At 45.7% G+C, this 24,865-nt stretch overlaps 1 protein-coding gene across 3 annotated transcripts in view; it reads right to left on the reverse strand.

Annotated features, from left to right (window-relative positions):
- Positions 1–3,867: 3,867 nt before the first annotated feature.
- LOC129714097 (meiosis initiator protein-like) overlaps positions 3,868–24,865 on the reverse strand; it is a 51,866-nt gene continuing 30,868 nt past the window's right edge. For 2 of the 3 annotated variants that reach the window (XM_055663563.1, XM_055663564.1), the window contains exons 11-15: positions 20,859–20,980; positions 16,352–16,555; positions 11,529–11,767; positions 8,416–8,505; positions 3,868–5,185 (exon numbers count right to left, since the gene is read on the reverse strand). In XM_055663563.1, the coding sequence (XP_055519538.1) occupies positions 5,074–5,185; positions 8,416–8,505; positions 11,529–11,767; positions 16,352–16,555; positions 20,859–20,980 (767 nt within the window). In that variant the 3' untranslated portion in view covers positions 3,868–5,073. The remainder of the gene's footprint in view (positions 5,186–8,415; positions 8,506–11,528; positions 11,768–16,351; positions 16,556–20,858; positions 20,981–24,865) is intronic. The other variant, XM_055663565.1, reaches the window with a different exon arrangement.

The raw sequence follows: 24,865 nt of genomic DNA on the forward strand, positions 1-24,865 counted from the left end.
TTATGCTGACGATGTTTTTGTGCAGCTGGAGTGGGGCTACTCATCTACTACTTCTTGCGTGTGGCTTGCGCAGCCTAAAGTTGTAGATCACGGGCAGACACCCAGGCCAGGACAGCATCAGTTACTGGGTGGATGGCTTTGATGCCTCCAGGGGAAAGCCTCAGTGGGCAGTCATTCACGGTGTGTGTGGGATGGGCCGGGCTGGATGTCCACAGTCGCAAGAAGGGCTGTCTGTCATCCACCACTTCTGATCCAGGTGATGGGCTACTCATCGAGGAGAGCGTTTTAATTTTCATGTGATAGCTGTTTCAGGAAACTTACCTGCCTGGATCCAAGTCTGTGCAGTCCAGTGGCTGGAATTCCTTGCATACAAGTAAGTTCTTTCCTCTGCCACCACGACAAGTCACCTTTGGGCTCCTCATCTATTTTGTTTATGCTTTCCTCACAGACATAAAAATCCTGACCAGTACGCCCCCCACTCCAACTCAAGTCCCCTATCCCAAATATCTCCACAATGCAATATCTCCACAATGCATGCAAGGGCAATGCTGGTGCACAAGATCTTGGGCCTCATAGACAATACAAATATACTTCAAGAGGCATATGCACAAAGAAACTGCTTATCACAACTTAACCCCATCCCGGAACAATCTGTAGACTCTCAGCCAACCTAGCCACCATCTACACCCCCAACTCGGTAGAAAGGTCAAAATGTCATAGAGTGATACAGCATGGAAACAGGCCCTTCAGCCCAACTTGCCCACACTGACCAACTTGTCCCAGCTACACTTGTCCCACCTGCCCGCATTTAGTCCATATCCCTCCAAACCAGTCCTAACCATATACCTGTCTAACTGCTTCTTAAATGTCAGGATAGTCCCAGCCTCAACTACCTCCTCTGGCAGCTCGTTCCATACACCCACCAACCCCTCTGTGTGAAAAAGTTACCCCTCAGATTCCTATCAAATCTTTTCCCCTTCAGCTTAAACCTGGTCCTCGATTCCCCTCTTCTGAGCAAGAGACTCTGTGCATCTACCAGATCTATTCCTCTCAGCCTTTTATACACCTCTATAAGATTACCCCTCATCATCCTGCGCTCCAAGGAATAGAGACCCAGCAGCCAATTCAACCTCTCCCTGTAGCTCAGACCAAAGATACTAGAGGAGCAAGATAGTCCACTTGACAAAAATGCCGTAGTACGTTCATGGGTAATTTTTTCACGCCATTTTGGGAATCAAATATATGAGGGTTTTATTTAATGGGCTTCTGCCTAGTATCTTTGGCTCAGACCCTCTAGCCCTTGATTTCTTGGTCCTCCAAGTGGAATATAAACTGGAGGTTGGCAACATCTTCTCTGTACCCTTTCCAGCTTGCAACACCTTTCCCAAAATTCACAGACACAAACACACTTTTCAATACAGAGGTCTCAATAATTTAATTTATATTAATTTAAAACATCCACAACAATAAATAGGAACCATAATAACAGATTAATAACAGCTTTGTCAAACAATGGCAATGTTGTGTGACTTTATTTCCCCAACCAACCAAAGTGTGATCAATGATGAAACTTAGTTACCTTAACACTGAAGTTAGAAGTGGAACATAAAAACAATCCCCACCCCCTACATCCCTCTGGAGTGGAGTTGTAAAAGGTGACAATAAGACCAGGCAGACACTCTTTAGTCTGCCCGAGTGTTGTTCACCACCCAGCAGAGCGAGTTGTCCGTCGGGGAATGTTGCCGACTGGCCCGCTGCAGACTGCAGGAGTACGTGCTGAAGGACGCACTGAAGCTCGGCGCAGCCAACGCCAAGGCTCGGACCACAGTCTAGGGTCCTTCTGCTGCTGGACGTGGGGGGCACAGTATGGTGGAGACACCCCTCAAAATAAGGGAAGGTATCCCACGCCAGGGGGCCACATAAGTGGCATGGGTGGAGGACAGATTTGTGAAATCTGAAAAATGTATATAGACTCTATTGAACAATTTGTATAGCCGCTGAAAATGTCGGATGAATTTTTTTGCACGGTTCATGCATTATATATATTTATTACCTGAATTAAATCTATTTTGAAAATTTAAAAAAAGTTGCAAGTCCTCCCTCTCAGAGACAAACAACTGCAGTAGTTTTTAATTCAACCTGCTATCCAGTTGGCAGGACTGTGGACAATGCATAATGAGACAGAAATGGTGGGTTTAATGAAAGTGAACAGCAAAATCAAACTGGCCCGCAGTATCCTTGAGGGATGGAAAGCGACAGTCCTTGCCTAGTCTAGCCTTTACATGACCCCCCACCATAACAATGTGGCTGAGACTTCGCTGCCCTTTAAATTGGCCACGCAAACCATTCAATTAGGGGCATCGAGAAGCAGCCAATAAATAATCTTCAGTGATAGTTATTTGACACAGCGGAGTCCCGTGTGAAGTAAGTGGCCGGCCATGGCTCCCCGTGGAAACAACCCACCCCAGCACGGAGGTGCAAAAGGTGGAGCAGGCAAGCAGCAGGTAAGGAGTCCCGCAACATCGGAGAGGTCCAATGCTAAAATTGGGTTGTTTACACCCATAATGATAAAATCTCTTGCTCTCTTGAAGTTAAAGAGTGAGCCATCACCAATGTTACTCTTTGTTTAAAACCAACATCTCTAATTAGCAGAATTAACTCTACCATAAATACAAAGGGCTCAGGATGCCAATAACACAATGGCAACTGCACTTCAAAGCAATTAATAGATTTTTTTAAACTTGACATATTGATAAATATTATTTATATTAATATTATTTATATTGGAATAATCAAATAGTTAAAATTTGCACTTTTAATTTAGGAGGTTTATAATGGTGGATGAATCAATAACAAGGGCGTTTTACTGTTTGTGCATTTCCAGTCAACCTGTCCCATATTATAGACACAAAAAGCTGTAGTAACTCAGCGGGACAGGCAGCATCTCTGGAGAGAAAGAATGGGTGGACGTTTCGGGTCGAGACCCTTCTTCAGATTGTCTCGGCCCAAAACGTCACTCATTCCTTCCCTTCAGAGATGCTGCCCGTCCCGCTGAGCTACTCCAGCATTTTGTGTCTATCTTCGGTTTAAACCAGCATCTGCAGTTCCCTCCGACACATTTTATCTGTCCCATATTATGTTAGACTTGGCTCATTGTTGTCCTTGTGACAAAGTGGTGTAGGGGTTGGGTCAGCAGCATTAAACAATCCTGTAAAGGGGGCAATAGACCAGTGACTGTAAGGCTGTTCTGAATAAGCATGTTCTCCTGTGCTATGACAATAAGCTGACTGGTCACTATGAGCGATTGTTCTCACAGAACAATGAGACAGAACATGCTGGATGAAGTCATTTGCATTGATCTGTGCAGCTGACGACCAGAGACACACGGATTTGCTCTCAACTGCACTCCTGTAAAATTAAAGTGCCTTGAATGATGGCCAGGGCACCAACTGCAGTATAAATGATCCTTATTGTTTACTGCTGACTGACCTAGTTCATTAAAGCACTTTGAGATGCATGCACTTTTAAATATTAAATACAAAACTGCACTTTACAAAAATGGTCAGCGATCTCTTCTGATAAGAATCAGAACTGATTCTTATCAAAAGTATTACCGACTCTTCCTGCAGTTAGCATGATAGTTTTGTGCTTCATTTCAGTCAGTAGTCAAACAATAATTTTATTTGCAAGTTTAGTGCTTGTATAGTAACCATGAGCACAGAATACTTATTTTTTTTATTAGTGTCACAGCCAGGGAGCTGAATAAAACCTCCATGCTGGTGCACCCCACAAATATTCAGGGCAGGGACTGATAATTCAGCTGCAAACACCAATGAGTATTTCCCACTGCATTATTTTCACATTTCCCACTGCATTATTTTCACATTTCCCACACTAGCCCCCACACGGGCCTGGCAGTGAGACTGGAGTTCAGTGCAGCTACAGAGGGGATGTCCTTCCTTAGTCATATCGACAAGGGAAAGGCAGAGAGCAGCCAAAAGTTGAATCCCGGCAGTCAATAATAGAGTGCATTTGGTTGAGACCACAAGACATTTTAAGGGGATGATGTCATTGCTTGTTTTATAAGGAAACTGCAATAGTCCAACTGGAGATTTTCCATCTACAGTTGGAAAAGAGAATATCTAATGTTTGTCCGAGTCCTTACATGTCCCGTTCAGGACAACCCAGAGTGGTCCAGAGAGAGTTATAACATAGCAGCTAATTTCTGTACAGCAAGCTCCCACACACAACCCTGTGCTCGTGACTAGATGATCTATCGTACTAATGTTAAGTGTGGGATGACCACATTGGACAGGACACAGGGGATAATGCCCCCTGCTTTTTCCACAAGACTTCCACATGCAAAAGCAGCCAGATTTTCCAGTTAACCTCTCACCTAAAGTCCACACTCCTGACAATGCAGCTCCCCCTCAGTGCAAGGCATTTTTTTTTTGGTTGAATTAATATCCTACACTGTCAGACTTGATATCTGTGATCGAGTTTTTGGAATGAGACGAGAAGCCACAACCTTCTGACTCAGGGGTAATGACGCTGCCCGCAGAGACAGAGATAGAGCCTGTAGTTTGAGTGCCTGAGCCAAGAAGAAAGCTATGCCTCTCATTATCAACACAAGCCAAGCTTCACATACATTGCTACTTCGAACATAAACTTAAAGTTCTACCCAATACTGATGAAAACGGCTTCAAGTTCATTTCCTGCTGGACAGTCCACAATAGTCACTTGAATTTCAGCACCACTCTCACTAACTTCCATCTGTCCTAATATGTAGGTGGGTGTTTTCAAAATTTAACCATTAATAAAAAAAATCTATTTCGCAATGATTTTCCAAGTTGTCTTGGTGATCCAAGTTAGACACGAGCGAGTTTGTCAGGTGTAGCTGGGACATGTTGGCCGGCATGGGCAAGTTGGGCCGAAGGGCCTGTTTCCTCACTGTGTGACTCAGTGACCGGGCCTCAAGCGACTCAGCAGTGGTCCTGTGCATCTAGCGTCGGACACCGTGGGCCGTTTCACAACAGCATTGTGCTCTTGTTAGCCTCAGTAATGGGGCAGGTCTCACAGGAGATGAAGGGGTTTAGGCATCTCCACCTCCTCCTTCTCTTCACTCGACGAGCTAGCCAGTCTCACGATGCGATTATTCATCTTGCTGAATTCGCGGGCTTTTATACTGTGAGCAAGAGAGAGAGAAAGAGACAGGGAAGGCACATTTAACACAGGCTAACAAATAATCCTCCTGCATTCATCAGGCCAACTCATAAGGTCATAAGATCATAAGTAATAGGAGCAGAATTAGACCATTCGGCCCATCAAGTCTACTCCGCCATTCAATCATGGCTGATCTATCTCTCCCTCCCAACCCCATTCTCCTGCCTTGTCCCCATAATCCATAATACCCATACTAATCTAGAATCTATCTAAGGTACACAAAAAAGCTGGAGAAACTCAGCGGGTGCAGCAGCATCTATGGAGCGAAGGAAATAGGCGACGTTTCGGGCCGAAACCCTTCTTCAGAATCTATCTAACTCTGCTTTAAAAATATCCACTGACTTGGCCTCCACAGCCTTCTGAGGCAGTTAATTCCACAGATTCACAACCCTCTAACTAAAGAAATTCATTCTCATCTCCTTCCTAAAGGTACATCCTTTATTTTGCAGGCTGTGACCTAGACTCTCCTATTAGTGGAAACATCCTCTCCACATCCACTCTATCAAAGCCTTTCATTATTTAGTGAGTTTCAATGAAGGCCCCCCCTCATTCTTCTAAACTCCAGCGAGTACAGGCCCAGTGCTGTCAAACGCTCATCATATGTTAACCCACTCATTGCTGGGATCATTCTTGTAATCTCAACAATAGCCAGCCTTGCTGCAATGAAGCAGAACAACACAGCCTCCAAGCAACCAAAATTCAGCTGATGAATTAATTCTGCTGAAAACCACATTCACCGTTGACCTTAATTCCATTGGTTTAACGTGGTGCAAAAGGTTACCGCTAAATAGCACAATTGGCTGAAAGTGTGACTTAAGAGGCTGTGGATGCTTTCAAGAGACAGCTATATAGGGCTCTTAAAGATAGTGGAGTCAGGGGATATGGGGAGAAGGCAGGAATGGGGTACTGATTGTGGATGATCAGCCATGATCACATTGAATGGCGGTGCTGGCTCGAAGGGCCGAATGGCCTACTCCTGCACCTATTGTCTATTGTATATTGGCACAATTGCTGACTTCAACTAGAGTTTTTGATTAGAAATTGCTTTTAAGAAAATGAATTAAAGTGCTTGCCACTTGAAATGCAAAAAATGATTTCAGAAATTTCATTAACAATAATTTTGTTTTGAATGATACACATGGCAAGTTAAATGGTAAATTGGGAACATTTGCAGGCATCTTATCACAATGCTGAAAAACGATTTTGAAGTTCACCACACACAGTAAATTATTCCGAACATCAAAGATGACTGTTTGATGGGAAAATGTGACAGCTATTCTGTAACCACAGACCAGGCACAGAAATGGAACAGTTGAGCATCTCATGGAAGTGTTGTCAGGAGCACGGGATTGTTTTGGGAATTTTAACATTTACTTAAAAGATTGTCAATCCAGTTTGACCGACACAAAAAAAGAAAAACTTTAGGTGCAGGATTGGGTAAAAATCAAACATTTTTGTTAATCCTGCACCTGCAGTTAATTTCTGCAGTTCCTTGTGTCTCCAAACATCTCCTTGAGCTGGGTATGAAGAAGGGTCCCGACTCGAAACGTCACCTATCCATGTTCTCCACAGATGCTGCCTGACCCGCTGAGTTACTCCAGCACTCTGTGAAACGTCACCTATCCATGTTCTCCACAGATGCTGCCTGACCCACTGAGTTATGGTGCAGCAGCATCTATGGAGCTAAGGAAATAGGCAACGTTTCAGGCCGAAATCCTTCTGGAAATAGGCAACGTTTCGGGCCGAAACCCTTATGGGTTTCGGCCCAAAACGTTGCCTATTTCCTTAGCTCCATAGATGCTGCTGCACCCGCTGAGTTACTCCAGCACTCTGTGAAACGTCACCTATCCATGTTCTCCACAGATGCTGCCTGACCCGCTGAGTTACCCCAGCACTCTGTGTCCTTGAGTTATTTTTGCCATTCAATAAGATCTCCATCAGTCTCAATTCCACTTTCTTGTCGGATCACTATAAGACTTCAGGAATTACTAAAATATCATCACTCGATCAAAAATATTTAGGACTGTTGGTAACCTTGAACATTGGCAAATTGGTAAGCGAGAGGAAGGATTGTTTTTGGAAGTAGAGGGAGAGGGGAGAAGTTGGTGCATGTCCACATGGGGCACAGGTGAGGGGTGGAGGATTTGGGGGAAGGAGGAAGGGGGGGGGTTGCTGTTATCTAAAATTGGAGAGTTCATTGGTCACACCATTGGGTTGTAAACTGCCCAAACGGAATAAGAGGTGCTGTTCCTCCAGTTTATGTCAGGCCTCACTCTGGCAGTGGAGACGGCCTGGGACAAAAAGGTCAGTAGGGGAATGGGAAGAGGAGTTTAAAAGGTTAGTGCCTATTTATGGGACTGTTTTGATCTGCATGCATCGGATGTGTTTGAGGTTTGGCCTGCTACGCCCATGGGACTAGCCAGTACAGACCCTGCCCAGATTACAACAGCATTGTGTCAGGGGATATGGGGTGACGGCAGGTACGGGATACTGAGTTGGATGATCAGCCAAAAACTCAGTGGGTGCAGCAGCATCTATGGAGCGTAGGAAATAGGCAACGTTTCGGGTCGAAACCCGTTGGGTTTCGACCCGAAACGTTGCCTATTTCCTTTGGGTTTCGGCCCTATTTGAGGCCAGTTGAGGCCAGTTTAATTGGCTATATTTAAGAGGGAGTTAGATGTGGCCCTTGTGGCTAAGGGGATCAGAGGGTATGGAGAGAAGGCAGGTACGGGATACTGAGTTGGATGATCAGCCATGATCATACTGAATGGCGGTGCAGGCTCGAAGGGCCGAATGGCCTACTCCTGCACCTAATTTCTATGTTTCTATGTTTCTATGAATGTGTTTGGAGGGAGAGATAGATCAGCCATGATTGAATGGCGGAGTAGACTTGATGGGCCGAATGGCTTAATTCTGCTCCAATCACCTATGAACTTATGACCTGTTCCTGAGAATGTTCATAAACTGAACAGTTCACACATCAGAGAAGTGGCTGGCAAAACAATAACATAGCCCAACCTAGGACAACCAAAGCATAGGGCGTTTAACTCAACGGCTTAGATATGGCCGAAAACTTAGATATTCCCAGCAAATATTTTCCGACTGTCTTCCCCACCCTCATTGGCATCTACAAACTGTGTAGGATGCAGTTGCTGGTGATGTGGAGAGGACCTCTGTGCAATCCTGTCTTACCAGTAGGGCCGGCGTTGATTCTTTGACATGGTACGCCACACGTGTGCCAAGGCTTTGGTAGCAACAGTGGAAGCTGTTCCAGGGTGGTCACTAAGGGAGGAGACACAAGGGATTGCAATCAGAGAGGGAGATGCAAGGAACTGCAGATGCTGGTTTACAAAAAACAAAACAAAGTGCTGGAGTAACTCAGGCAGAATCTCATACCCTCCTACCATCCGGGAGGCGCTACAGGTCTCTCCGTTGCCGAACCAGCAGGTCGAGGAACAGCTTCTTTCCGGCGGCTGTCACTCTACTCAACAACGTACCTCGGTGACTGCCAATCACCACCCCCCCCCCCCCCCCCCACGACACTTATTATTTTTTTATTCAAATCGTTTGCTATGTCGCTCTTCAAGGGAAATGCTAAATGCATTTCGTTGTCTCTGTACTGTACACTGACAATGACAATTAAAATTGAATCTGAATCTGAATCTGAATCTGATACCCAATATCAATCATCTCTGGAGATCATGGATAGTTGATGTTTCAGGTCCGGGACCCTTCTTCAGACTGATTGTAGGGGGAGGAGGGGAGAAAGCTGGAAGAGAGGAGGGGCAGGACAACGTGTGGCAGGTGGATACGGGCGAGGGGGGTTTGATCGGCTGATGGTAGACTAAGATCAGCGGTGAATAGACAGATGGTGTGAGACAAAAGGATTGAAGATTTTCAAATTGTGAAGCTAGAGGAAGGAATGTAGGTGGAGGTGGAGGGGGAGGAAATAAATGCATCCAGGTGGAGCACATGGGGGGGGGGGGGGGTGAGGGTGGGGGAGGACGGGGATGGTTTTGAAGTTACCTAATCAATAACCAATCAATATACAATACCAATCATTCACTTTGACTAACGTATGAATGAGAAAAAAATTGGCACTATTAAAACATGCCTGCTGAGAACCCAAACTGTGTTTTATCCAAACCATTCCATTCATTTTGGATCCCATACTCAAAGAATAATTTGTCAATTCTTATAAGGACTCAAAAGAGATGAAACCCTCACATCTCCACTTCTATTAAAACCTGCTTTAATAACTTGAATTTTCACACACCAGGAATGTAAATATTGGGGAAGGGCACAATGCAATGGGAGGGAGGGGGGTAACTTTTAATCTCTCCCTGCACGGGAGACCCGACCTTTTTTTGTCGGGTCTCCGTTGTCGTTGGGGCTGCAACGAGGAGCGGCCTCCAACAGGAAGACCGGGGACTCTGGTGCCGCCGACTCACCTCACCGTCGCGGAGCTGGCCGAGCCCAGAGCGGGTGGAGCGGTGGTGGAGCGCTGCTGCTGCTGCGGCCCGACCTCCGGAGATTCTGCAACTGCGGGTCTGGCGGACGGCGGCACCGGGAGCCCGCGGGTCCCTGGAGGGAGACCGCTTTTCAGGGCTCTCGCAACGGCGACTTCTCCCGCCCGAGTTGCGGGGTTGAAGAGCTCCTGGAGCTGGGCCTCACAGCACCGCCCCGTGCGGCTTGGAATGGCCGCAGGACTCTGCGAGCGCACGCCGGGGGCTCTAACACCAAGACCCGGTGTGCGACCTTGCACCCCCCGGCGTGGCTTTAATGGCCGCGGGGACAATCGCCATCGCCAGCCGGGGGCTTTGACTTTGACTCTGACATCGGGGGGGGGGGGGGGGGGGGGGGGAGTGCAGTGGAGAGATAAGTTTTTTTGGCCTTTCATCACAGCAATGTGATGGATGTTTATGTAAATTATGTTGTGTCTGGGGTCTATTTGTTTGTAATGTATGGCTGCAGAAACGGCATTTTGTTTGGACCTCAAGGGGTCCAAATGACAATTAAATTGAATCTTGAATCTTGATCTTGATCTTGAGTAGGCTTCCCCTCCCCCCCCCGACACCAAAGGCATGGACCTGGTGGGGGAGTGGGCACAAGAAGTAGGAACATGATGGGGGGGTGAAGTTAGAATATTTGTCAAGTACATCAGCCAGGAGGGTATAATGTCCGTAACTGTGCTTGGATCCAAGGTAGGACATTTTCGGGTGTCAGGGGCTATGGCAGGAGAATTGGATAGAGAGTAAATCGCTGAATTACTGTATCATACTCTCCTAATCACAGAAAAAGCATCACACGTCTGAGCAAACTCATTGATATACTCGCCTGACCCACTGAGTTACTCCAGCACTCTGTGAAACGTCACCTATCCATGTTCTCCACAGATGCTGCCTGACCCACTCAGTCAAGGTGCAGCAGCATCTATGGAGCTAAGGAAATAGGCAACGTTTCGGGCCGAAATCCTTCTGGAAATAGGCAATGTTCTCCGAAATCCTTCTGGAAATAGGCAACGTTTCGGCCCGAAACGTTGCCTATTTCCTTAGCTCCATAGATGCTGCTGCAGCAGCAGTTATGGAGCACTCTGTGAAATGGGCCTATCCATGTTTCGATGCTGCCGACCCCTGCTGAGTTACTCCAGCACTCTGGAAAACGTCACCTATCCATGTTCTCCACAGATTCTGCCTGACCCGCTGAGTTACTCCAGCACTCTGTGAAATGTCACTCTTCCATGTTCTCCACAGATGCTGCCTGACCCGCTGAGTTACTCCAGCACTCTGTGAAACGTCATCTTTCCATGTTCTCCACAGATGCTGCCTGACCCGCTGAGTTACTCCAGCACTGTGTGAAACGTCACCTATCCATATTCTCCATAGATGCTGCCTGACCCGCTGAGTTACTCCAGCACTCTGTGAAACGCACCTATCCATGTTCTCCACAGATGCTGCCTGACCCGCTGAGTTACTCCAGCACTATGTCCTTGAGCTCTTTTTGCCATTCAATAAGATCTTTATCAGTCTCAATTCCACTTTCCTGTCAGACCACTATAAGACTTCCGGAATTACTAAAACTATCACACGATCAAACATAATTAGGACTGTTGATAACATTGAAGATTGGCAAATGGGTAAGCGAGAGGAAGGTACGTTTTTGGAAATAGGAGAGGGGAGAAATAGGTGAGAGGATTTGGGGGAAGGAGGAAGGGGGGGGAACACAGACCCTCCTTACTTTCACATACATGTAAACCGCGATGTACCGCATCATGTACTCTCCTTCTGATGTCTTGTGTAATGTACCTGATGTACAGCCTCCTGTTTACACGGCAGAACATGATGAAGCCATTGACACATTTCTTCTTGAGCTGGAGAGCACAGCACCGTTTCCTGCGCTGGCCTTGGCTCGTGCTCTTGCCTCGCTTCAGCTTGCTGGAGGTGGCGGGCTGTGACAGCTTCCCCCTGTAGTACGGAGTCCAGGTGATATCATTGTCCTCAATGTCGTCACTAAAGGAGAACCAGTGCTCACTCTCATCGCTGTCCTGGAGGCGACAGTCAGGAGTTAGGTTACTATCCAATACACACATCCCACTCATTGTACAAACCAATACTGTGGAGATTAGTTTAGCTTACAGAGTAACAGCGCAGAAACAGGCCCTTCGGCCCACCGAGTCCGTACCGACCAGCGATCCCCGCACATTAACACTATCCTACACGAGGGACAATTTTTACATTTACACCAAGCCAATTAACCTACAAACCTTCTTCGGAGGAAACCAAGGTTCCCAGAGAAAACCCACGCAGGTCACACGGAGATGGTACAAACTCTGGACAAACAGCACCCGTAGCCAGGATTCGACCCGGGTCTCTGGTACTGTAAGCAATGAACCTTGAACCTGTAGGGCAGCAACTCTTCTGATGTGCTGCCCATATTATCAGATAACGCAACCATCCTACCACAACTAGAGAGCGGTCCTGAACTACTATCTACCTCATTGGTGACCCTCGGACTATCCTTGATCAGACTCTACTGGCTTTACCTTGCACTAAACGTTATTCCTTATCATGTATCTGTACACTGTAAATGGCTCGATTGTAATCATGTATTGTCTTTCATAGAAACATAGAAATTAGGTGCAGGTGTAGGCCATTCGGCCCTTCGAGCCTGCACCGCCATTCAATATGATCACGGCTGATCATCCAACTCAGTATCCCGTACCTGCCTTCTCTCCATACCCCCTGATCCCCTTAGCCACAAGGGCCAAATCTAACTCCCTCTTAAATATAGCCAATGAACTGGCCTCAACTACCCTCTGTGGCAGAGAGTTCCAGAGATTCACCACTCTCTGTGTGAAAAAAAGTTCTTCTCATCTCAGTTTTAAAGGATTTCCCCCTTATCCTTAAGCTGTGACCCCTTGTCCTGGACTTCCCTAACATCGGGAGCAATCTTCCTGCATCTAGCAATGTCCAACCCCTTAAGAATTTTGTAAGTTTCTATAAGATCCCCTCTCAATCTCCTAAATGAGAGTAGTAGGTCTATCCAGTCTTTCTTCATAAGACAGTCCTGACATCCCAGGAATCAGTCTGGTGAACCGTCTCTGCACTCCCTCTATGGCAATAATGTCCTTCCTCAGATTCGCAGACCAAAACTGTACGCAATACTCCAGGTGTGGTCTCACCAAGACCCTGTACAACTGCAGTTAGAACCTCCCTGCTCCTAGACTCAAATCCTTTTGCAATGAAAGCTAACATACCATTCGCTGCAATGAAAGCTAACATACCATTTGCTTTCTGCTGACTGGTTAGCACGCAACAAAAGCTTTTCACTGTACCTCGGTACACGTGACAATAAACTGAACTGATACTAAACTGAGATTAATAGTTTGCGATTCTGAGAAGGAAAATGCTACAAAGGTTTATGAATCAATAACTAAAGGGACAGACAATGGTTGTTCTGAAAGCAATGTAAATAGAGGTAAGGAAATTCAATCATGTGAAAGTAGGTCAAAATATTGCACCCATACCAGTGTTGGCAGCATCTGTCATGAAGTATTGGCAAGTATATAGGGTTTGTGAGAGAAATGAATTAGGATGTGGTTTTCTAGATCTTTTAGAGAGCTCACAGGTGGAATGGGATAAACAACCTTCTTATGTCTCTAAAAACTTGAAAGGAAAAGTCAGGGTTTATTCATATTTATTTACATATATATTACACATATTTATTCTCTGGCAACGGTCCCCAAGTGCCTGAAAACAGCCACCATAGTGCCGGTGCCGAAAAAGTCTAAAGTCACCAACGTGAACGACTATCGCCCGGTTGCCCTAACTCCAATCTCAATGAAGTGCTTCGAAAGGCTGGTCCTCTCCCACATCAAATCCAGCATCGCTGCCTCACTGGACTCTCATCAATTTGCATACAGGGCAAATAGATCAACAGAGGATGCCATCTCTCTGGCTCTTCACACTGTCCTGACTCACCTGGACAGACAGGGCACGTACGTGAGGATGCTCTTCATTGACTATAGCTCTGCATTCAATACGGTCATCCCCACCAAGCTCACCACCAAACTCCACCAGCTAGGCCTCAGCTCGCCGATATGCGATTGGATCCTGAACTTTCTGACGGAGCGACCGCAGGCAGTGAGACTGGGCCCACACCTGTCCTCCACTATCACCCCGAGCACCGGCACACCACAGGGCTGTGTACAGCCCCATGCTCTACTCCCTCTTCACTCACGACTGTGTTCCTGCATTCGACACCAACACCACGTGAAGTTTGCAGACGACACAACAGTGATTGGGCTGATCACCGACGGTGATGAAACAAAATACAGAGCGGAAGTGCAGAACCTGGCGGACTGGTGCACACGTAACAACTTGTCACTAAACACCTCCAAGACCAAGGAGCTGATTATTGACTTCAGGAGGTCCCATAATGGAGAATACGCCCCAATCTCCATCTACGGGGAAACTGTGGAGAGAGTGTCCAGCTTTAAGTTTCTGGGCACTCACATCTCAGAGGACCTCACATGGTCCACCAACACCGCTGCGCTGGTCAAGAAGGCACAGCAACAACTGTTCTTCCTGAGGACATTGAAAAAGACTGGTCTGCCCCAACAGCTGCTGACAACGTTCTACCGCTGCACCACAGAGAGCATATTAACGTATGGCATCTCTGTGTGGTATCTCAGCTGCATGGAGGCGGAGAGGAGAGCTCTTCAGCGCGTCGTCCACAGAGCGCAGAGGATCATTGGGACACAGCTACCAGCCTTGGAGGGCATCTACCACACACGGTGCCTCAGGAAGGCCGTCAGCATCCATAAAGATTCATCACACCCCTGTAACGGACTGTTTGAACTACTTCCCTTCGGCAGACATTGCAAGGCCTTCCACACCCGAACCTCCAGACTCAGGAACAGCTTCATTCCCAGAGCTATAGCGGCTCTGAACCGGCCCTGCTGAGTGCCCCCCACCCACCCTGGACTGTCTCCCTCGGATGGTCACGTCACACAGCTATGTATTTATTTTACTTTTCTTCTACATCGGATGGAAGCTGCAACTAAATCTCGTGCAATGACAATAAAATATATTATTATGTGTGTATATATTTATATTATGGTATATGGACACACTGATCTGTTCTGTATTCATGCCGACTATGTTGTGTTGTGCTGAAGCAAAGCAAGAATTTCATTGTCCTATCAGGGACACATGACAATAAACTCACTTGAATCTTGAACTTGAACTTGGGTTTGGTGAATTTCATGCCGTACTTGGATTATGAAACTATTACAGTAAATGGCTGCTGCAATGATGATATTTAAGTGTCTGAAGAAGGGTCTCGACCCGAAACGTCACCAATTCCTTCTCTCCAGAGATGCTGCCTGTCCCGCTGAGTTACTCCAGCTTTTTGTGTCTATCTTCGGTTTAAACCAGCATCTGCAGCTCTATCTTACACATGATATTTGTGAGGATACAGAGCAAGAACAGTCAAATGGAGGTGGTAAATCTAGTGTAGATCTCTCAGATATAATGAGCTCAGTCATTTCACTCTGCGCTAAACCCACAGTGAACCAGTTAATTAATCAGGATGCCAAGTTACCCTTGAAAACCACCAGACGCCAAGTAGAAAAAGCCCAGCAAATACTTGAGAGAAATGGAATCAGATTGCAACCACCCAGCAACTTGTACATCCCAAAGCTTTTGAAGTTAGATATTGTAAATATAATGACATAACAATAGGGAACGCTTCTTCAAAGTAATGGTTGTGGATGTATGGTAAAGATCCAATCCTTCTGAGAAGAAAGATAAAGTTTCATTGACATTTTGAATGAAAGATGACACTGTTCATGTGTCACCCTGTGAGTCAGCCTCAGGGTTTAAGACTAAGTCACTAGAGTGAAACCCGACAGAGTAGGAGGCAGGAGGTATGCTTTTACAATCTGATGCAGTTCAGGAGAATGGTGATAACTCTTAAGAAATGTAACTGTGGGAAGTTGAAACTATCTTGACAAACACTACAAATATATAAACATGTGTAAACATAGAAAACAGTAGGCCATTCGGCCCTTCAAGCCAGCCCCACCATTCAATATGATGATGGCTGATCATCCAAAATCAGTACACCGTTCTTGCTTTTCCCCCCACACAGTATCCCTCGATTCAGTTAGCCCTAAGATCTATGTGTTTAAGAAGGAACTGTGCAGATGCTGGAAAATCGAAGGTAGACAAAAGTGCTGGAGAAACTCAGCGGGTGCAGCAGCATCTGTGGAGCGAAGGAAATGGGCAACGTTTTGGGCCGAAACCCTTCTTCAGCCCTAAGACCTATATCTAACTCTCTCTTGAAAACATCCAGTGAATTGGCCTCCACTGTCTTTTGTGGCAGAGAATTCCACAGATTCACAACTCTCTGGGTGAAAACGTTTTTCCTCATCTCAGTCCAAAATGGGCGACCCCTTTATTCTTAAACTATGACCCCTGGTTCTGGATTTCCCCCAACATCGTGTGTATGTAGCCTGTCCAATCCCTTAAGAATTCTATAAGATCCCATCTCAACCTAAATTCCAGTGAATTCCAGAGAAATCCCCCAAAAGTAAACGTGGGATGATTAGTATTGAGTTGGTAACCTCCTGCAGAAGACGTCTGAGCCACTTCTCTGAAGTCGGGCAGATCTGGCACGAATTCTCCCCTGAAGATGTACTGTCAGCCTGGCTGGAGTCAGATCGACTTGTTTCACTGTATGGAAGGTAGCAGTGGTCAAAGATGAATGTCGACTGGAATGTGTCTGAGGCCATCAGTGGAGTTTCTGGCACAGTTTGATCCGGTTCATCCTGAGAAAAACAAAGTGAGGAAATAGAAACATAGAAAATAGGTGCAGGAGGGGGCCATTCGGCCCTTCGAGCCAGCACCGCCATTCATTATGATCATGGCTGATCGTCCCCAATCAGTACCCCACTCCTGCCTTCTCCCCATATCACTTGACTCCACTAGCCCCTAGAGCTCGATCTAACTCTCTCTTAAATCCATCCAGTGATTTGGCCTCCACTGCCCTCTGTGGCAGGGAATTCCACAAATTCACAACTCTCCAGGTGAAAACGTTTTTTCTCACCTCAGTCTTAAATAGCCTCCCCTTTATTCGAAGACTGTGGCCCCTGATTCTGGACTCGCCCAACATTGGGAACATTTTTCCTGCATCACCTATAATGTCTCAGCCAGCAAGATCTCATGCCCCAATCAATAGCTCAACCTCTGCCCTCCCCTCCCCAATTTCCCTGAAACATTCAGATTTAGGCTGCGAAGCTGTGGAGGCCAAGTCAATGGATATTTGTAAGGCAGAGATAGATAGATTTGTACAGGTGTCAGGGGTTATGGGGAGAAGGACAGAGAATGGGGTTCACAGCCCATCAAGTCTACTCCGCCATTCAATCATGGCTGATCTATCTCTCCCTCCTAACCCCATTCTCCTGCCTTCTCCCCATAACCCCTGACACCCGCACTAATCAAGAATCTATCTATCTCTGCTTTGAGGTCCAGAGCAAGCAGGTGGGACAAGTGTAGATGGTACCTGTTGGTCTGTGTGGGCAAGTTGGGTTGAAGGAACTGATTCCATGCTGTATGACTCTATAACTCCCTTCATGATATAGCTTTTGACTCAGCACCAAGGAAAGACTAAAGATACCAGGTGTGAAAATGCCAATGTTGAAGCATTCTATTTGGGAAAGATTCAAAGGCACTGTGACAAGTAATGTGACGGAGATAGATAGATTCTTGATTAGTGCGGGTGTCAGAGGTTATGGTGAGAAAGCAGGAGAATGGGGTTAGGAGGGAGAGATAGATCAGCCACAATTGGATGGCAGAGTAGACTTGATAGGCCGAATGGCCTCATTTTCCTCCTATGACCTTATAACAATTTATCTTGATGCTACATGTCCACGTTGCCTTGAAAAAGATGTACCAAAATCGTCCAAAAATATACAAAAACAGACTTGTATGTTCTTTTGGTTGAAGATTAGGCAAGTTAGTTAGAAGGCAGTGGTTATTCTCACCTATAGATGCTGGGGGACTGAGTTACCATGGGACTGGTGAATCAAGTGTGGAGGCTTCATTGATAAATGTACATGATGCTGGATGTTAGTTTGACATGGTCTCTTCATTTTTGGTAGAATTTCTGCATGTTTTATACATTACATCTGGTTCTGGACTGAAATAAAGATTCAAAGTGGTTGCTTAGACTGTAAATGGTGCAAATAAGAAACAATATTGTGAATATATCTTCCACACTATTTACATTTTTGATAGCCAGACCTAGTACAATTCACCTCCCTAATTTATATTCCTTATATTCCGACATTTATCTTTTAACTTACACTTAGCGCCTAGATGTATTGTGTGCTATATTAAACTCAGATATGCCAGCATTGTCATTTTTTAAAATTTTGGAAAGAGTGATGTGTTTTGCGCTCAGTAAAATCCATGAATACTGTGCAGTGATATAAACACAATGTGGCTTAAAACAGGTGCAGCAAGCATGTGTTTCCTGCAATTCTTTTTCATTCTCTGTTTCTGCAAGACATTGGACAGAAATACTTTACAGGGCTATGGTGAAAGAGGAGGGGAATGGGACTGACTAAAGTTCTACAAAGAGCCATAGAAGTCTATAATAGTCCCTCCTGTGCTGTAAAGATTCATAGAAACATAGAAAATAGGTGCAGGAGTAGAGGCCTTTTGGCCCTTTGAGCCTGCACCGCCATTCTATATGATCACGGCTGATCATCCAAATCAGTATCCCATCCCTGCCTTCTCTCCATACCCCCTGATCCCTTTAGCCACAAGGGCCACATCTAACTCCCTCTTAAATATAGCCAATGAACTGTGTGGCCTCAACTACCTTCTGTGGCAGAGAATTCCACAGATTTACCGGCCGAACGCACTACTCTCTGCAGAGCCTTCTTGTCCTTGGCAGAGCAATTCCCAAACCAGATGGTAATGTTCCCTTCTGTGACAGAGAATTCTCTGCCACAGAACTACCTTCTGTGGCAGAGAATTCCACAGATTCACCACTCTCTGTGTGAAAAATGTTTTCCTCATCTCGGTCCTAAAAGATTTCCCCCTTATCCTTAAACTGTGTGACCCCTTGTTCTGGACTTCCCCCAACATCGGGAACAGTCTTCCTGCATCTAGCCTGTCCAACCCCTTAAGAATTTTGTAAGTTTCTATACGATCCCCCCTCGATCTTCTATCTATCTAAGAACGTGCAAACTCCGTACAGGCAGCACCCGCAGTCAGGATCGAACCCGGGTCTCTTGTGCTGTAAGGGAAGCAACCCTATCACTGTGCCACCGTGACAGTTTGATATTCTCTACCTTGATATAGTCCTCTGTGGTTTATCCGAATGGACAAAACTAAGCCTCCCTCTGCATTCAATACACATGGCAATAAACCAATATCAAAAAAGCTGGAGAAACTCAGCGGGTGCAGCAGCATCTATGGAGCGAAGGAAATAGGTAACGTTTCGGGCCGAAACCCTTCCGGGTTTCGGCCCGAAACGTTGCCTATTTCCTACAGGGTTTCAGCCCGAAACGTTGCCTATTTCCTTCGCTCCATAGATGCTGTTGCACCCGCTGAGTTTCTCCAGCTTTTTTGTGTACCTTCGATTTTCCAGCATCTGCAGTTCCTTCTTAAACACCAAGAGCAGGTGGACAGTTTTAGAGAATGATTATTGATGAAGCAAAAGGTATGGTATTGATGAAGGCGTGATCACATTCAAGGCTGCCGAAATGGATGAGTGCAGACATCTTGGGTAAAAGTAGATTATACAAACAAAGAAGGGATCAATTCCTAGGCCTTACCAGCGTTGCAAAATGATACAGAAACACAGCTAGGTGCTTCAGGCATCGAACAGCTGAATGAGATAGGCCAGAACAGTAGCAGGTTTAACCGTTTGTCTATCTGAGCAACTTAATTTCAACTGGGGTGAAACTCAGGGCAGTATAATTAATCTCTGTCCCATTGTGCTAGCAAGGGTTACAGCGACCATGGTAGCTAGCCGTCATTGGATTTCTACCTTATAACCTCTGCTGCACAGTGCAAGGACATAAACCTCGCTGGTATTTCCTTCATGGTTTGGATAGGTGTTTATAATCACAATGGGTTTGATCATTTTAAGATTAATGTTAGCCAATCAAGGAGTGAAATTAGAGAGCATTTCCCATGTGACATAAATTAAACCACAACAAAAAGGCATTCGACCTTAATGAGTTTTAGTTTAGTCTAGAGTTACAGCGCGGAAACAGGCCCTTCGGCCCACCAAGTCTGCGCCGACCAGCGATCCCCACACATTAGAGCTATCCTACACAGAGTAGCGGCAATTTACAATTTTAACAAGCCAATTAACCAACAAATCTATACGTTTTTGGAGTGTGGGAAGAAACCAGAGCATTCTGGACAAAACCCATGCAGGTCACAGGGAGAACGTACAAACTCCGTACAGACAGTTAGGATGGAACCCGTGTCTCTGGCGCTGTGAGGCAGCAGCTCTACCCGCTGCACCGCCGTTAATTATTGCCTTACACAAGCCACGCTATAGTATAATTCATTACAACCTTTCAGTGCATCCTTCTGCAAATGAATTCTGCTTCCTCCAAAAGCCTATTGTAATTTTTAAGACTGAGGTTGATATGCTCAATATTTTATTTTTTACCAAAGCCAATTAGCCTACAAACCCGCACGTCTTTGGAATATGGGAGGAAACCGGAGCAGCCGGAGAAAATCCACGCGGTCATAGTGAGAACGTACAAACTCCATACAGACAGCACCCAGAGTCAGGATCGAACCCAGGTCTAGGGCAGCAACTCTACTGCTGCGCCACCTTGCTGCTCCAAAAGATGAACTAAGATGGATAGGACATGTTTGGAGGCATAGGAACCAAATGCGGGCAGGTGGGACTAGTGTAGCTGGGACATGTTGGCTGGTGTGGGCAAGTTGGGCCGAAGGGCCTGTTTCCACGCTGTATCACTCCAAAATGAAAGTATCTCCAGATTAAATGATCTCCACTTAATATACCACAGGAAGGATACCTCAGCACAGAAAGCTTTTCACTCTACACTTAACAATAAACAAAAATAACTAGCTAACCTTTATAGGAGCATTCCAGTAACTGTTGTGTAATTGCTGGCTTTGACGTGTGTTCGATAGCTTCAGGTCTCCAGGCTTGGTCACAGGAAATTCTGGGCTAAGGCACACAGTTCCAAACAAGGCTGAAAGAGAGGAAGATTACACATTTGTAACGTGACATTTTAGACCCGCTTTTCAGTCTGAAACCTAGAATTCAACAATTAAAAAGAAATCCACTGACTTCACCGATTTGCACAAACACTCAAGCAGATCCTTGCCCAAATAGCAAGCCCTTGAATCTGCAACTCAGGAATGAGAGTTCTATAATTGAGTATTGACAGACATCCACTAAGACATCCAGATGTGAGTGAGAGAGTGAGGGAAAGTACAGAGACTAAGACTTTGAGGGCCTGCAGCAGGATTTCACAGCTGAAAGCCTCCAGGTTTACAGAATGACCAGATATATTTAACAAAGAACATTAAAGTGGGTGTCACTAATTGGCTGCCATATGCTACACAAGGCCGTTTAAAGCACAAGTTATCCCTCGGCCTTCTTACCAATACTGAAAATAAAACAAATTGACATTTTGGAAGCAGCAGTGTCAGAGTGGCGCCAACAGTTAAAGGCTCTGGGCAATAAGGAACGGGAAGTAAACGCTAATCTTGCCTGCCTACCTCCAGATAAAATCATTTTACATGCGTGTTCAGCAACTGTAATCATCCCATCAAAGAAAAGTTGAGGAAAATCACCATGATGTGCTTCTTCTACATTCCCCATTCTGCCCAGAAACATGGGGCATCTCTAACTGTGAGCAGCAAGAAGCATCTGACGTGCGAGGCAAACATCCTATAGGATCTTTGGTGCGAGGCAAACAATGTCAGATTCAATTCAATTTTAATTGTCATTGTCAGTGTACAGTACAGAGACAACGAAATGCATTTAGCATCTCCCTTGAAGAGCGACATAGCAGTCACCGAGGTACGATGTTTAGTAGAGTGACAGCCGCCGGAAAGAAGCTGTTCCTCAACCTGCTGGTTCGGCAACGGAGAGACCTGTAGCGCCTCCCGGATGGTAGGAGGGTAAACAGTCCATGGTTGGGGTGAGAGCAGTCCTTGGCGATGCTGAGCGCCCTCCGCAGGCAACGCTTGCTTTGGACAGACTCAATGGAGGGGAGCGAGGAACCGGTGATGCGTTGGGCAATTTTCACCAAATGTCAAATGTCAACAAATACCCTTGTAATGGACTGTTCGAACTACTTCCTTCCGTCAGACGTTACAAGGCCTTCTACACCCGAACCTCCAGACTCAGGAACAGCTTCATTCCCAGAGCTATAGCGGCTCTGAACCGGCCCTGCTGAGCCCCCCGCCACCACACCCCACGGACTGTCTCCCTCGGATGGTCACGTCGCACGACATATCTGCACTTTAGTCTGTTTTGACTATTTTACTGTTGTAATGTTCTTTGTACAAACCATGTTCTCGGGGTATCTAAACCTAAATTTTAGTAGTTACTTAAGTTATGATGTCGGATTGAAACTGCATACACAAATCTCGTTGCACCTATGTACAATGACAATAAAATATATTATTATTATTATTATTAAATATCCAGTCCGCAGTCTATATTGGGATGCATAACTCTAGCATGAAGACCCTTGGTTAATTCTTTTACTATCTATCTATCTCCACGGTGTTGATATTAACACCTACCAGCAAATTTCGAGCTGGTGATAATAGACAATAGACATTAGGTGCAGGAGTAGGCCATTTGGCCCTTCGATCCAGCACCGCCATTCAATATGATCATGGCTGATCATCCACAATCAGTACCCCATTATCCCTTGACACCGCTATCTTTAAGAGCCCTATCTAACTCTCTTGAAAGCATCCAGTGAATTGGCCTCCACCACCCTACGAGGCAGAGAATTTCACAGACTCACAACTTTCTGTGTGAAAAAATATTTCCTCACCTCCGTTCTGAACGGCTTACCCCTTATTCTTAAACTGTGGCCCCTGGTCCTGAAATACCTATGATGTTGTCAAACTAAGTGGCAACAAATATACTTCCTGGCCCACACACCGACCAAGGCTTGCAAAAGATTTGTTGAGAGATAAACATGTAGTATTATGGGAAACAGACTACAGAGGATGTGCTAACTTGTAACCCTTAATTAAACCACTGCTAGTTTTGGGTCTCACTTTCACTTCATGTGGAAGTTATAAGCAGAAAAACTAAATCCCAACTCACTGAGATTCGGGCTGTCTAATGTAATGGCCGGTCCTGATAGTGTCCATTTTCAGATTCAGATTCAATTTTAATTGTCATTGTCAGTGTACAGTACAGAGACAACGAAATGCATTTTCATGGCTAGCCTCAGTTTTACATTTCTGCATTTGCCACGAGGAAGTAAGATTTTGCAGTGAGAGACACACACAAAGTGCTGGAGTAACTCAGCAGGTCAGGCAGCGAGCCTCTGGTGAAAATGGATAAATGTCTCCTCGGGTTTGGACCCTTCTTCAGACTGATTGTAGTAGGGGAAAAAAACCCCAAAACTGGAAGCAAAAAAAGACAGGGCAGATCAAGGACGGCAACTGTTGGTCTCAGGCAAGGGGGGGTCCCTGGTAGGCAGATTACTGGACAAAGGTTACACATAAAAACAGGTGAGCCCAAGAGGGATACACAGTTATAAACTACGTATATAAGCTAGTTAACGGGCCTTCAGTGAAGGGGATGGGGAGGAGGGGGGAAAATGTCAGGGAGGAAAGGAAAGTTGTTTGTAGGAGTCATTGGAGAATTTAATGGTTCATACTATTGGGGTTGTGAACTACCCAAGCGGAATAGGAGGCCCGGTTCCTCAAATTTGTGTGTGTGGCCTCACTCTGGCAGTGGAGGAGGCCCATGACAGAAAGGTCAGTGTGGGAATGGGAAGGGGAGTTGATGTTGTTAGTGTATCAGCGCCTACTGGCGCACGCAGGTATCGAACCCGGCGTTCGGAAGCCGCGGTCACGTGCCTCGGGAGGGGCTGCTTGTTTTCGCGCGGTTTTGCTTTCACGTGTTAGCACCGTTGTGGCCAGACGTGTCTAGAGAACCTGTATACTGGAAACTGGACTGTTTTTGATAAAGATCTGTGTGTGAAACTTCAGTTGTCGTTCTTCAGACTGCCAAATTAGCAACCGGGACATCCAGTAGGCCTTGACGGACTGAGCGCAGGGGTTAGGAAAAGCGGTCATTATTTGTTATTACATTAAGATTTAGCAGTGACAGGAGAAATGTCCTGAAGAGCCAATTTCAAGGACATTTTGAAAGAAAGTAGACAAATGGCTAATTCAGGATGGCTGATCAGATCGTTGAATTTCAACAGCCCAGGGAACTATTGCCCAAAAACTAGTTCACATTTAAAAATTGCAGAATGACAGATGATGTAATCATTTTTTTTTAAGTACAATTTCCACTTTTAGTCTTTGAGTTTTCCAAGCTGATAGCTATTGTTCCTTGCATCTGCAAAGCAGTTGATGTGACCAAAGAGGGGACTAGTTGAGATATTGGGGCGCAAAGTCTTACAAGCCCAAGCATCTAAGTGAAAATTAAAAATGGGTAGATCCTGGAAATCTGAAAAAAAGTTATGATGAAAGGGCCCTGACATGAAGCATGACTTGTTTCTCTGCCCACATGAGCTGTCTGGTCTGCTGAGTGTTTCCAGCATCTTTTGGTTTTAGAAACATAGAAACATAGACAATAGGTGCAGGAGTAGAGGCCATTCGGCCCTTCGAGCCTGCACCGCCATTCAATATGATCATGGCTGATCATCCAACTCAGTATCCCGTACCTGCCTTCTCTCCATACCCCCTGATCCCCTTAGCCACAAGGGCCACATCTAACTCCCTCTTAAATATAGCCAATGAACTGGCCTCAACTACCCTCTGTGGCAGAGAGTTCCAGAGATTCACCACTCTCTGTGTGAAAAAAGTTCTTCTCATCTCGGTTTTAAAGGATTTCCCCCTTATCCTTAAGCTGTGACCCCTTGTCC

This window comes from Leucoraja erinacea, chromosome 38, assembly GCF_028641065.1.
Source record: "Leucoraja erinacea ecotype New England chromosome 38, Leri_hhj_1, whole genome shotgun sequence".
Taxonomy (NCBI): domain Eukaryota; kingdom Metazoa; phylum Chordata; class Chondrichthyes; order Rajiformes; family Rajidae; genus Leucoraja; species Leucoraja erinaceus.